At 38.7% G+C, this 15,000-nt stretch overlaps 2 protein-coding genes across 4 annotated transcripts in view; both read left to right on the top strand.

The window, feature by feature from the left end:
* Positions 1 to 774, top strand: part of fgd (faciogenital dysplasia) — a 74,003-nt gene extending 73,229 nt beyond the window's left edge. For all 3 annotated transcript variants that reach the window (XM_082187385.1, XM_082187386.1, XM_082187387.1), the window contains one exon: positions 125 to 774. The gene's annotated coding sequence lies outside the window, so the exon portion shown is untranslated. The remainder of the gene's footprint in view (positions 1 to 124) is intronic.
* Positions 775 to 8,734: 7,960 nt separating this feature from the next.
* Positions 8,735 to 15,000, top strand: part of susd3 (sushi domain containing 3) — a 12,240-nt gene continuing 5,974 nt past the window's right edge. The window contains exons 1-2 of the mRNA XM_082188126.1: positions 8,735 to 8,868; positions 14,200 to 14,388. Of these exons, the coding sequence (XP_082044252.1) occupies positions 8,820 to 8,868; positions 14,200 to 14,388 (238 nt within the window). The 5' untranslated portion in view covers positions 8,735 to 8,819. The remainder of the gene's footprint in view (positions 8,869 to 14,199; positions 14,389 to 15,000) is intronic.

Here is a 15,000-nt window from a genome sequence, read left to right on the forward strand (position 1 = left end):
TGAAAAGAAAAGCCATAAAAACATATTTTTGTTCTTCAGTTTTATTTTGTAGTGAAATATGAGCATTTATGTGCAGATCTCCACTGTGGCTGTAGCGCTTCAGTCTGTGTGTTTTCATCCTCAGGCTGTGATTGGAGGAGAAGTGACGTCAGACTGATTCCTCAACCGATTGGACGAAGCTCCTGTCACATGCTGTAAAGGGAGGAGCCAACAACATGTCAGCCAATAGGACGCTTCCCCTCGCCTTTGGTCCCTCCCCTTTTATAAACAACTCCTGTTACTTGAATTCACTTTATCCTCAGCACTTTTTTACTCTTTCTTTTGAAGATGATTTTTCTGTCTTCACGCGATCACCGCTCTTTCACCGGCACTGTTGCCTTCCTCATGAACACATGTTGGTTTATTTTTTTGCCTAGTTAGAGCATTAATTCACTGTTCTCGTCGTGCGCTGTCCGTCTCTCTCGCTTCTCGATGTCCAGCTGAACGGCTCTGAACATTACTCTGGACTGCAGGACCAACAGGTCAGCTCTCGAGGAGAAACATTCACTGTTGTGTGACTGTTAATGTAAAGGCTCAAGAACGACTGGCGTTCCTCTTCAAGCTCTCACCGTCGCCACACTTCCCTGTTTCTACTCTTCACACAGGTGGAGCCGATGAAAACTCTCACCTGCTTCCCTTTCATAGAGTTTGAGCCAGAGCCAGTATTATTAAAAGCCTTTAATGTGTATAAAAGCTGTCTTATAGCATATCAATGAATTAAAGATTATCTGGTCACTGGTGTTTATGTGAGACTTCATTTATCCAGTTATTTTAAATAAAATTAATGTTCATTTATCTTAACTTTGGCATGCTTCCCCACAATTGGATATATTATATATAAAATGTATGCATGTATATATGTATGTATATGTATATATATATATATATATATATATATATATATATACATATATGCAAATCGCTTTACATAAACAAATAAACCAAAAATAAATAAAAATACAACAATTGGATATATTTCTTCTTGATAAGACACAATGTACTTGAGATGAAGGTTTTCTTGGGTGGTACTGACTTCCTGTTAGAGGATTATACAGTCATTGTGAAAGAGTGTGCTGTGATGTATTGAAACTCTATTTCATCACGTTCAGTAGAGTTTAACAGGGGTTTCAGGGTATGTTTACATGACAATGATTAAAAAGTTTTTCCTCTGTGTTTTTTTTTTCATGTACAGACAACGACAGCGTTGTCAAAATGATCCCGTTCACACGCTGCATTCTGCTGCCAGGCCAGTAGGTGGCGATGTGAAGAAACACCACGCGCCTATAGACTGAACACGTAACACACATGATGTCACTGTGTTTTTTAGTTTACACAGAGACGATAACGGTATCGTTGTCAAAAACGTGCACTTTTTGGTTGGTTTTTCAGGCCCTCAGAATGTCATTGTCGTGTAATTAAATGGCCAAAACACAGACGTTTTTGGTTGAAATCAATGTCGTGTACACGACCCCTTAGATGAAGAACCCCTTAGATGCTGATTATTTTATGATATTATGACCATGTTTGCAAAAGATAAGAAGTGTTCTTAAAGTCCCACTGAAGTGCCTTGAAACGCACAGCATCATTCAAAGTGTTCACGTAATTTCCACTGAAACAGGAAGAGAGGGGGCGGGGCATATCTAACAGCTCCTCCCCTTTTTTTAAAATAGCCAATAGCGTTTAGTTTACATCGCTCAGAGCTGTTGAGCTCATTAAAGCCGCAGTTTCCTCCTAATCTCTAACCTCCTAATCTCCTCCATATTGCTTTAAAAATATCATTCTGTGCAGAATTCAAATGGATCCGATGCGTTTTCTGGTCCGCGGCGACTCGATCACATGATCCACTCTGCTATCGTGACGCTAACATGAAACCAGCCCCAATGGAAAGCACATTCACACTGTCTGAATCGTTCCCTATCCTCTATATAGTGCATTATGTGTCATTCATCACCATGTGTCATTCATGACCGAGTTCAGCCACAGCTTCAGCGTCTGTTTATAATGTAGGGGGCGGAGCGCAGTGATGTCATTAAAATCACTGATCCATAGTGGCGGAAGTTTTGAAAGCTTTTATCTTCTAAATGCAAATTTTGTCATTGTTTTGGAGCACACGTGCTCAGAAGATTACAGTAAGACTAGCATATTCATTGTAAAAGCCAAAAAACTTAAATTTTGCTGGTACATGCTGGACCTGCAACAAGCCAGGCGGCTGTACCTGTAAAAGGTGATCAAAGGTTTCCATATTATAAGGAATATATATATATTATAGTGGCTATACTTCACTTGATTATTGTCTCAAATGCATTCAAAGTCAGAATTTATTCTCTTCTGAGGCAGAGGATGCCATGGTCCTCCAGAAATGGTCTTGTTATTGGGAGATGTGAGGGTTTGTGGCTCTACTTTTGGAGAAAGTATAACGTGTGCCTTGATAACAATCACATTACAGCATCATTGACATCATTGTTCAGAGTTGTGCAACCATAAATGAAAGAGAAGTGCCGGAAGCTGAATCGTACCTGTTGCACAATTGTCCGGGACAGCATGTTTCGGGGCTAATGTTTAAAGTCCCCCTGTGGTGAAAATTCTGACGTCACAAACTACCTTGTAACCAATCAGATCAACGTGTGATCGTCAACCAGTGGATCTCTGAGCTGAGTGAGTGAGTGGAGGCGGGGTGAATTTGCAAAATGAGGCAAGGGTGTCGAGTAACAGTCAAGATATTTAAAACATTTAAATATGTCATTCTGGTGATCAAAGATGAGTTTTAATGGATAAAATGATTGACTACAGGGGGACTTTAACAGCAAACATGTTAGCATATTAGCAGAGAGGTTGTCAATCCATTAAATGAGCCGTTTTCCCACTTAAAGCGGTTTATTCAGCGTAGTGAAGCCTCTCCTGCACTGATATCCATTAAAAACAAACAGCCTCTGGTCTCCTCCTCTGCGTACCGCAGTGTTAGCATGCTTTACGCTTGTTTTTGCTAACCTGGCAGGCCTGCTTTCTAGTGGCTTTGGTTGAGGTATCGCCACACCTCGTTGGTCTTCCTGTTAAGCGTGTCACCTGACCTTTCAGTACTTCCTCTTTCTTGTTTCTGAGTTTCTACATCTGGCCTCAGGATGCCTTTTAGATGTAATAACATTTACACAAACCCTTTGCATGACTTTCACTTCATTTTTCTAATTATTGAAAATCTTTTTTTGCAAGACAACACCTAACTCCAGCTCATCGAGACACCAGCTCATCGAGACAAGGCCTCTGTACAGTGATAACTCTGTGGATCTCATAGACAATTGCAGTTTTAAAACAACAATCTCAGAATGCATAAGCAAACACCAGTCCACATTCAATTTAATATGCATATCTGCAACACAGTCTGATAACTGATTGTCCCACATAAAATTTCTCAACATTAGGGCAGTTTAAACATACCCTGCTCATTCAAGTGCTCTAACCTTTGATAGAAATATACATAAAATAATACTGTATAATAATGTATAAAAATATACAGAAAGACACTGCACTTATATTACTATAAATGAAAGAAAGTGCAACGCGTAACATGGCGGGATAAGTCCCGCCTTCAAAATAAAAGAGCCAATGGCTGATCAGTAAAGACATTGCATCACCGCCGCTGCCGTTAGAAGCTCCGGTTGCTATAGAAATAGCCAGTGTTATGAGACGAGCGGTTAGGACTGCGCATGCGCATTGGCTGGTCTAGCCTTAAATATCCAATTTTTTTGTAATGATTTGAGCATTTAGAAACAACATTTGTGAGACTGTTGTCAGATTTCCTTTGGGATTATTTCAAATATGAAGTGTAACAGCTTGGAGAATTTCACATTTTCAAGTGTTTCCCCATTTAAAGAGATAGGAGCTGCACTTGACTGAAACTGCCGGAGACCGAGGCGTTTCAAAGATGGTCGCCAGTGAAATGACTTGTCTGAAAGGGACCGAAAAAAGATGTCATGATATGTAATAAATGAGTCACCTATTGCCACCCTGAAGCATTAATGTAATGTTGGGGCTAAGTTCAGATAAAACCAACATGGCTAAAACCTAGAACAGGTCTCCTGTTTACTCCTTACAAACACATCGAAACATCGTGTCAGAGGTAAAGTAAAACGCAATAAACGCAAGATGATGATAAATAATGGAGAAATTTGAAGTACTGTAACCCGGAAAAGAACATAACCTATACGTTTTTCACGTGTGTGCAAGGTGACATGCCCATTAGCCAATACATTACAGAACTAAAGCTAAAGGCGAAGTCATGCGAGATTGGACTGTTGTAAGAATCTCTTATAAGAGATCGAGTTGTCTGTGGAATCACGTCAGCCATGAGAGAGAGACTTTTAAGAGAAGTTGACATTAGTCTCGAGAAAGCTACCCAGAAGTGTCAAAAGTATCGCGTCAGAAGTGACAAAAGCTCAGACGAAGCAAATGCATGACGAGGATCACAACGTACAAGCCTCTGCATGTTGATGCAGTGAAACATAAGCAGACATGCAAAAACGAGCAACGAAATAAATACAAACAGAATGAAAAAGACAAAGCAAGCACTTTTAATTGCAAAAGATGTGGAACGGAGCATGCATCACGCAATTGCCCGGCATATGGCAAACAGTGCAAGAACTGTGATAAAATGAACCACTTTGCTAAGATGTGTTAATCGAAAGAAAGTGCACGCGGTTGATTTATGATGCCGTCACAGATCAGAGACCTAGTCTGTTCGAAGGCGCAGTGCAAACTCAGACAGGGACAGATGAGTGGACAGTTGACTTGAAATTGGAGCACAAACATGTACAATTTAAACTAGATACTGGTGCGCAAGCCAGTGTAATCCCGTAAAGCTGCGAAGAACTGGAAAAAAGAGCATACTAAGCTCCACAAACTGTCAACTTACACCGGAGACAAAATACCTGTGAAAGGAAAGTGTAACTGGACAGTGAAATACAAAAAGAAAACACATGTACTGCAATTCATTGTTGTGAAATCAGATGCTAAACCAATATTAGGAATTAATGCATGTGAACAAATGGGGCTCATTCATAAGCCCCTTTCACACAGCGCTTTGAACCCGGGAAATTGCCGGCAAATTGCCAGAGCGCCTTCTGTGTGAACGCAAACTCGACCCGGGATTTATGCCGGGATCGATGCCGGGTCGGGACCTAGTAACATTGCTGTGTTCAGTCCCGGAACGCGCGCTGTGTGAACAAAAGCCGCAATAATGCCGTGTCGTAGTGATGACGCTGAAGCGCGGGATCGTTCGCCAGCTGTGAAACGGTACGTAAAGTGCAATTTTATGATCGAATCAGAGAAAAAAATGCACAAGCGTGGTTTCTCTCGAGAGAGAGAGATCGCAGCTCATAAGCAAACTTAAGACGCTGCTGAGATTACAAGTCACATCGCTGTCACGTGTCTTTACGGGATTTTTACCGATGTGTGTGAACGAACTTTCTGATTCCGGAAAATCACTGGCAGTGTGAATGAACCAAAATCAAACGAACCCGGGTCAAATCCCGGGTCACTTTATCCGTGTATTTTCCGGAATCTCTGTGTGAAAGGGGCTATAGAGTAATGGAACTGAGCAAAAGTGACTAAATGGATATCTTGACGGAGTGTGCTGATGTGTTTGAGGGCACAGGTTGCCTGGAGGGCGAGCACACAATCCGGATAGATGAAAGTGTGGTTCCGAGAGTTCATCCACCTGGGAAAATTCCAGTGACCCTGAGAGAAAACCTGAACACAGAACTGAGCAGAATGGAAAAAATGAAGGTAATAGCGAGAATTGAAGAGCTCACTCAATGGGTCAGCCCCATTGTGATTGTGGAAAAGTCTAATGGGGAATTAAGAATATGTTTAGACCCCCGAGATCTCACCACAGCGGTAATGAGATAACACTACCAGCTACCAACGGCAGAGGACATACCTAGCAGACTCTCTAAAGCCAAATACTCTTCAGTGTTGGATGCAAGTTCAGGTTTTTGGCAACTCAAATTAGATGAAGCCAGCTCTCGCCTTTGCACATTCAACACTCCTTTTGGCCTCTTCAGATTCCTCCGACTCCCATTTGGGGTCAACTCCGCTCCAGAAGTTTTCCACAGAACGGTGAAGCAACTTTTTGGGGGAATTGAAGGCGTTGGGACATACATTGATGATCTTTTGATCTGGGAAGAAACAAAAGCGCAGCGTGATTACAGACTGAGGCAAGTGTTAGAGAGAAAGCAAGGGTCAAGAACTCCAAGCTGAATAAATCAAATATCTCGGTCATATCTTCGCAAAGGATGGTTTGAAATCAGATCAGACCAAAATAGAGGCTGTCAGAGAATTGCCCACTCGGGAATGCAAAAAAGGATGTGGAGAGAGGCATGGCCACTTACCTCGCAAAGTTCATTCCAAACATGTCACAACATACTGAGCCATTGCGTGTACTTCCCAGAGATGATGTTGCCTGGCAGTGGGAGGAGGAACATCAGATCCCACTTGCTCAGATACTGTGATGTCAGGCTACCAGTGACACTTTCTGTTGATGCATCTAAAAGTGGACTGGGTGCTGTTCTACAAGCCAGTGGCCAATGACTGAAACAGAACAGCGTTACGCGCAAATAGAGGAGGAGATGTTGGCGATTGTGTTTGGAGCTGAGTGTTTTCATCAGTATGTTTATGGAAGAGAGGTAGACGTACAATCCGACCACAAACCGCTTGAAGCAATAATGAAAATGCCGGTGAGCAGTGCTCCAGCTAGAATACAGAGACTGTCAATGAGACTACAAAAATATCAAGTGAACGTGCAGTACAAGCCAGGTAAGGAGATGTAGATAGCTGATGCATTATCCAGAGCGCACTTACCAGAGACCGGCTCTCCTGATGAAGAAATAGAAGCTTAGGTGCATCTGGTAATGTCAAACTTACCTGTGTCAAATGAGAAACTAGATGAATTCAGAAAGGAAACTAAGAAGGATGTGATTCTGACAAAACTCACAGAGACAGTGCTAAATGGATGGCCTGAAATGAAGAGCCAAGCAAAGAAATGCAAGGATATTGGAACATCAGAGAGGAAATCTCAGTTGTGGATGGAGTTGTGTTCAAAGGAGAACAGCTCATGGTTCCAGCATCAATGAGAGCAGAAGTGCTAAGGCGAGTTCATGAACGTCACCTAGGCATAGAAAGCTGCAGACGGAGAGCGAGAGATGAGCTCTTTTGGCCTGGAATGTCACGAAGCATAACGGAGATGGGAAACAACTGTGATGTGTGCAGCACACACCAGGAACACCAGACCAAAGAGCCATTACATCCACACAGTGCGTAAGAGTGGGAATTCATGCACAAAGCCTCAAGCCCCCATCACGCACAGTGGAATGTAATGACAGAGAGAGGAGTGCAGACTATGCTTGAGAAGGCTAAGGCTGATGGGACAGATCTTACCTGTCTCTGCTGAGCCTGAGAAGCTCACCCATGAGGAGACTGGGGCATCTCCAGCCCAGCTGGTGATGGGTCGAAGACTGAGAACAAGACTTCCCATTACATCAGAGTTGTTGAAGCCTCGCATGGTAACTAACCCAGGACAGCAGTTGTTAGAAATCAGACAAAAGAAGCAGAAGGAATATTTCGACCAAAGATCCAGACCTCTTCAGAAACTTCAGGTCCAAATCCAGCAGAAGTTACTGGACTTTCTGAGCAGCCAAGATCGTATGTCGTTCAGACACCTGAGGGGAAGCTGTACAGAAGGAACAGAACGTTTTTAATGAAATCAAAAGAACAAAGTGACACACCAAGGAAGGACGCGGACAATCAAAATGTGACTCAACAAAATGGGTGTGATGATGACACAGAGGAAAGACAGGACACTCAAGAGATGTCCGTCCCACGAGCTCTCAAGTCTACCTGTGGAAACTGCAAGTGGACGAGTAATCTCAAAACCAAGAAGGCTTTTTGAGAAGTAGTTTTATGATTTTTCCTTAAGTTTAAGCAATGTCACAGTTCAATGGACAGTGTTATGTTAAATGAAAGCCTGACAGATGCTTAAAAATAAAAAATAAAATGCTGTTGTGTTATGCTGTGCAGTGATACACATTTGTTTTGTAATGGTGGGCTATATACAAGGTGACTGAAGTTCTTTTGCAGAATGTTAAAAAAGAAAAGAAAAAAAAGGAGATGTCATGATATGTAATAAATGAGTCACCTACTGCCACCCTGAAGCATGTAATGTAATGTTGGGGGCGTAAAACCCAGAAGAGGTCTCGTGTCTTCTTACAACACATCGAAACAAAAGCTTTTTTTTTCTTCTTTCTTCTTTTAACTTGAAATTGATTAATATATATATATATATATATATATATATATATATATATATATATATATATATATATATATATATATATAAATTATATTAAACTTAAACAAACAAATAAATACATTTAACAGTAGATAGCCTATAGCTAGCGAGTAACGGTATAATTTTTTTTAACTCAATATAAATGAATTGAAAACCTTTGATAGACCTATATCTAATTCTCTTGTTCATTTGTCTTAATTATGTCGAGAGAAAGGATCTAGGCTATGGAGAATCCTTGAGCGGTTGACTGTCTTCGGCTGTCATCGGTCATCTAGAGTTTAAGCTGAGAGAGACAGTGTGTCCTTATCATAAATCCTAAATACTCGCTCCAGACTGAGAGTACTGTCTGTGTGTGTGTGTGTGTGTGTGTGTGTCGCCTCTCTGCGCATGCGCCGCTCCTCTGACTGTGGAGTGAAGTGAAAGCGCTCGCGCAACAGTTTGAATGGCATTCATCATCAGTGCGTCTGAATCCGGGATGGGAGACCGAACAGGTACATTCATCCACACACACACACACACACACACACACACACACCTTCAAATACACACTTCAGCTCTTCATTCATCCACACACACCTTCAAATACACACTTCAGCTCTTCAGATTCATCCACACACACCTTCAAATACACACTTCAGCTCTTCAGATTCATACACACACACATCTTCAAATACACACTTCAGCTCTTCAGATTCATCCACACACACATCTTCAAATACACACTTCAGCTCTTCAGATGTTATTTGGCAAGAGATTTGATGTGCTTTATAGCACCAGATTACTCACTGACACTTTATTTTACAGTGTTCGTTACACAGACTGAACTGTAGATATACTTCATTGTTGTTCTCTTATGATTTATGTACAGTTGCTCTGCAGAAAAGATCCAGTCAGTTGTAGATGCTGATGTAGCCTACAGAGTTTTATCCGTCTGTTTAATATTTAAATATTTAATATCAGCATTGTGGTAAGCGCATATTGTTAGTCAGTACTTATCTGTGCAACAGGGGCGCCTTAAAATAAAGTGTTGCTAATGAAGTGAGCTTTGTGTTAGACGCGGTGGAATTGGCATTTTTTTATTTAGTGTGTGTCTGTGTGTGTGTGGTTTTCATGTAGACAGGATGAGCAGCTGTGTGTGTGTGTGTGTGTGTGTGTGTGTGTGTGTGTGTGTGTAAAGCAGGAAACGCGTCTTCTGTAAATGACAGCGGTTCTCTGATCGGAAACGCTCCGTTTTCCTGTTTCTTTCTTCATCTTGTGTTCTTTGTTATTCTGAGGTTTACTCAAAACTAAATCTGCATTCTGGTGTTGTTTCAGTGGAACATTCTTGCAACTTTTTCTATATAAAAACAATTCATGGTAAAAAAAATAAAAAAATAAAAAAAAATAAATAATAATAATAAAAAAACTATATATATATACAATAATAAAAAAAAACTATATATATATATAAAATCAGTCTATTTGATAGGCCTATTCCTAGTGTGAGAAACAGAGCAGAAAGTGTTCAGTGAAACACAGGTGACGTGTATATGCTGTAAACATTTTAAACACATAAATGTTGTAATTACTATATATTAATTACAGTTTCGGTTGGCCAAATGTGATTTCTTTTATATATTCTTTTCTGTTCCAGGCATTGCTGTTGCCTTTCATAAAATCACTTTAAAATCTGTGATTGTGTGCAGTCATCAAAAAGTTACATTTGTTTCATGATAGGCCTATTACCCTTCATCAGTGGCAAACCTGGTCATGTGACATGATGAGGAACACAACTGACTAACAAACATTTGACAACAAAGTCTGTCATGCTTGAGAAAGTTGATTTCATTGCTGATTCCATTGCTTTCATTTGTGTGTGTGTGTGTTTTATTTTTATTTAATTTCCTAGACCTTAATAATAATCAGAGCAGAAGCCATATTGAATTTTATGCGAATTAAAATGCGAATTTGATTAAAAACCAAATATTAAAAATATAAAAGCTGTAAGGGAGATTGCAATATTTACTGTGTGTAATTTTCAAAACTTACAACTTTCAAAACTTTAATTTTTTTTTATATTTCATCATCTGAACAATTAGCGTGTCGTTAAACTACAGTATTGAACATGTGCATCTGTCCCTCAGCCTCGTTTTCATTCCTGCCAAACCCCAGATAAGCTTTTTATAAGCCTAATTTTAGTTTATTAATAACCGTATCCTGAGAGATGTTCACTGCAGTAAAACGGTGAGGTCGCCCCGGCCTGTACTGTGCATTTAACCTCGTATGCGGTTCATGTTATTTGTTTGACACCGATTTAGTTTGATTGTGTGTGAAATGTAACAGACACACCCTCATTACACTTTCACTTCTCCCTACAGCACAAACACTGCTAGTGTACAACTAAACATCCGTATAGATCAGTCATGTAAACTATAAAACACTGTGTAGTCGCAGAGAAATACGAGAGTCATTCCTGGGAGTCGGTGCCGTTGTGTCTCCAGTAAAGATCATGATCTTACTGCCTTAAAATGTTGAACAATATCAATTTGAAACCTTTCTTAGTCATAAATAACACCATTTGTATTCTAAGCATATTGAAGTTTATTAAACAAATAATGTGACAGCATTTTAACCCCCCATATATCAGCATTTTCCCTCTGTCCCCGGCCTGTGTATCCCAGTCTCATAAATACAACACTTACTATGATTCTGTGCATGTTTGTCCATTGTTGGGTATATCAGTAAATATTCTCTCTAATGTATATATATTCTTTTCAATTATTCAATTTATTTCAGCAATTATAATCTAGGTTTTTAGCTTGGCCCTCAATTTATTGTCCACCCTGTTATTTCTGACTACTTTTCCTTTAAATAAATGTTGGAAAAATTAAATGGCATCATATCTGTTGTGGCAGTTTAATTCACTAAACAATCATCTTTGGCGTAAGAGATAGTCTGGAATCAAATGATCATTAAAAAGTAATTTATTCTTGCAAGAAGGCCCAGTTGCCACACAGAAGTCACAAGTACAGTCTGTGGAACAAGTGCGACCAGGAGGGAGGGGCAGGCCAGTCTTTATACTATTATCTTCAAGGTTCTCTAAACTCCAGAGATGGATAAGACACCACCAGTGATCCTATTATACTGAACTTTAGTTTAGCTTAACTTACAGCCTGCAAGTCCTAAATTGGACAGCCCTTTGACCTTAGGGGTCAGGGCTTCAGCCTTCAAAGCTCTCCCCCTCTTCTCCTGCTTCGCAGGCGTTTCACATCAATCATTATATCACATAGTCAGCAACACACATAGTAGTCAATCCTGTGTATGTTAATGAAAATCAAAGTAAGTAATGAAAATCAAAAATCTCCCATTACACTCCTCCCTTTTTATCATTCATTTTAATCTTTTTCAAACTAGTTTTAATTCTAATATTTTTGCCTAATAGTTTTAATTTTAATCTTTTTGTCTACTAAGTTTAAGAGTATGATCAGTTATATGAAATTAAGAAATGAGAAGTATAAGTGTGATGTAAGACTTGAACTTGGTACGTTTCATTATGATTATTAGTACTGTGTGAGTGTTTTTGATGAAACAATTATCAATGAATCAATTTTATCTTTCATATTTGATGTGGTCAACCGTAGTATGTCCACCCTGTTATGGGGAAAATTCATCATCATATTTTTAAAATGATGACCATGCGATGCTTTATGGGATGAGCCTTCGATGTTATCTTGTTTTTGCTCAGACACGGTGCAGAAGAGCTAACAGAGAGGACGCTGACACTGAACATAGTGATTGTGAAAGTCTTTTACGTTGAAGTTGGAGTAGAAGTGCATTTAAAGTTCTTTGGCAATGTTTTACATATTGTTTCCCATCTAAATGCAGTTCATACTAAAGTAATAATGTAACTGGTTGTATGTGTGAGATAGGAAATCATCCATCCATCCATTCTTTATACCACTTGTCCACCCTGTTATTATTTTGTTTGTGAGAAAGTGAAATATTGATATTTTCTGATAATTTATGAACTGATATGCTTTTAAAAGGACAAAAGCACATGGGTAATGTACACAGTGACCATACATTTAAATAATACGTATTTGAAACTGTTGTTTACAGGGTGGACATTTTGGATCTTCCATTTTTATTTATTTTGTTTAATAAATGGTTAAATATATTTATTTTATATAAATATATTAATATATTTAATTTATATAAATATATTATTTTTCAAATGGTTTACATCACCCTTTCGTGACAACAGAAAATTTTCTTTTAAAAAATGAGTTTGATTTTCTACATTTTCTGATGGCCCAAAAGCAGTGAATACCAGGAATGATCATTAATGAATACATGTGATTTTGAATCAGGTCGCCTGATTTGATGAAGGAGGTTGTGTGAGTGTTCTCCGCTGCTGTCTCTGGTCATCGGGACCCTGAAGTTATTATTATTCTGTCCACTCTCTTATTATTCTGTCCACCCAGTTATTATTTTGTCCACTCTGTTATTATTCTGTCAAATCTGTTATTAATTTGTCAACTCTCTTATTATTCTGTCCACTCTCTTATTATTTTGTCCAATCTCTTATTATTTTGTCCACTCTCTTATTAATTTGTCCACTCTCTTATTAATTTGTCCACTCTCTTATTAATTTGTTCACTCTCTTATTATTCTGTCCACTCTGTTATTAATTTGTCCAATCTCTTATTTTGTCCACTCTCTTATTATTCTGGCCACTCTGTTATTAATTTGTCCACTCTCTTATTATTTTGTCCACCCAGTTATTATTCTGTCCACTCTGTTATTAATTTGTCCAATCTCTTATTTTGTCCACTCTCTTATTATTCTGGCCACTCTGTTATTAATTTGTCCACTCTCTTATTATTTTGTCCACCCAGTTATTATTTTGTCCACTCTGTTATTATTCTGTCAAATCTGTTATTAATTTGTCAACTCTCTTATTATTCTGTCCACTCTCTTATTAATTTGTCCAATCTCTTATTATTTTGTCCACTCTCTTATTATTTTGTCCACTCTCTTATTAATTTGTCCACTCTCTTATTAATTTGTCCACTCTCTTATTATTCTGTCCACTCTGTTATTAATTTGTCCAATCTCTTATTTTGTCCACTCTCTTATTATTCTGGCCACTCTGTTATTAATTTGTCCACTCTCTTATTATTTTGTCCACTCTGTTATTATTCTGTCCACTCTGTTATTAATTTGTCCAATCTCTTATTATTCTTTCCACTCTGTTATTAATTTGTCCACTCTCTTATTATTCTTTCCACTCTGTTATTAATTTGTCCAATCTCTTATTATTCTTTCAACTCTGTTATTAATTTGTCCACACTCTTATTATTTTGTCCACTCTGTTATTAATTTGTCCAATCTCTTATTATTCTTTCCACTCTGTTATTAATTTGTCCAATCTCTTATTATTTTGTCCACTCTGTTATTAATTTGTCCACTCTGTTATTTTGTCCACTCTGTTATTAATTTGTCCACTCTGTTATTAATTTGTCCACACTCTTATTATTTTGTCCACTCTGTTATTAATTTGTCCACTCTGTTATTATTTTGTCTACCCCGTTAAGTTTTTTTTTACAATAATTTCATAAAATCAGCAAAAACATGAAATTTACTGAAATGTAGTTACAATTTAAATGTACCACCAATAATGTAGTTCTTTACTGCAAAACAAAAACGCCTTCTAAGCATTTGTCTCTGAAAACGAAAATGTACAATGTACAAAAGTACAATTCATACTCAATACTGATATTTATCTGTGTGATCTAGCACTGTTATCCTGAATAGCTGAATGAGGTTGTGTCTGATCCCAGGTCAGTGTTCTCCTCTGCTGGCTCCGGCCGTCGGGACCCTGAAGCTGGTCTCGGGTGACGGCACCAGCGTGGGCAGTGTGATGAGTCTGCAGTGCCCGAACACACACCGCGCGGTCAGCGGCGCTCAGCTGTCCTGTGTGTGGAGCAGGAACGACACACGCTGGAGCGGCGGGACACCCCTGTGCAGACGTAAGACCGACTCTTTCTAGAGCTGTCAATCCATTAACTAACTAATCAATCATTAATCGCGATTAATCGCAACTAACATTAAAGGTGCTGTATGCAAGTTCTTGACTCTACTAAAGCATACAAATACCATAATCTGTTTGCAGATATAGAGGAAACATGCTGAGTTCACACACTCATGTCTCTGAAAAACACTCTACAGCCAGTTATTTAACTGTGAGATGTGCGTTTGGTGTTGGAATGTGTGTTTTTGTTTTGGTGTGTGTGACTCCGCCCACTGCCAGTTCAACCAATAGTGTTTTGATTTATTTCTCAATTATAGGCATTCAGCATTACAGTATATAATTGAAAGCTGTACATTTTTACGCTTTTCCGGCTTTAAAAAACACAACAACTTTTAATTTAAGTGAAATTAAAACAATCTGCTTTGTTAACAAACCTGTTAACCCTCACCAGTGCGTCGGCGCACTGAAGCGTTTTTTTATTTATTTAGTTCAAAGTTACTATCAGATTAAATGTTTTACCTTGACAAACTATACATCATTAAAAAGATATAAGACTCAAGTTTCAGTATTTGACAACTATTGTATTCTGAGAAACTTATAGTGACAGTTA

The sequence above is a fragment of the Leuciscus leuciscus genome, assembly GCF_965113295.1.
Source record: "Leuciscus leuciscus genome assembly, chromosome: 13".
Lineage (NCBI taxonomy): Eukaryota > Metazoa > Chordata > Actinopteri > Cypriniformes > Leuciscidae > Leuciscus > Leuciscus leuciscus.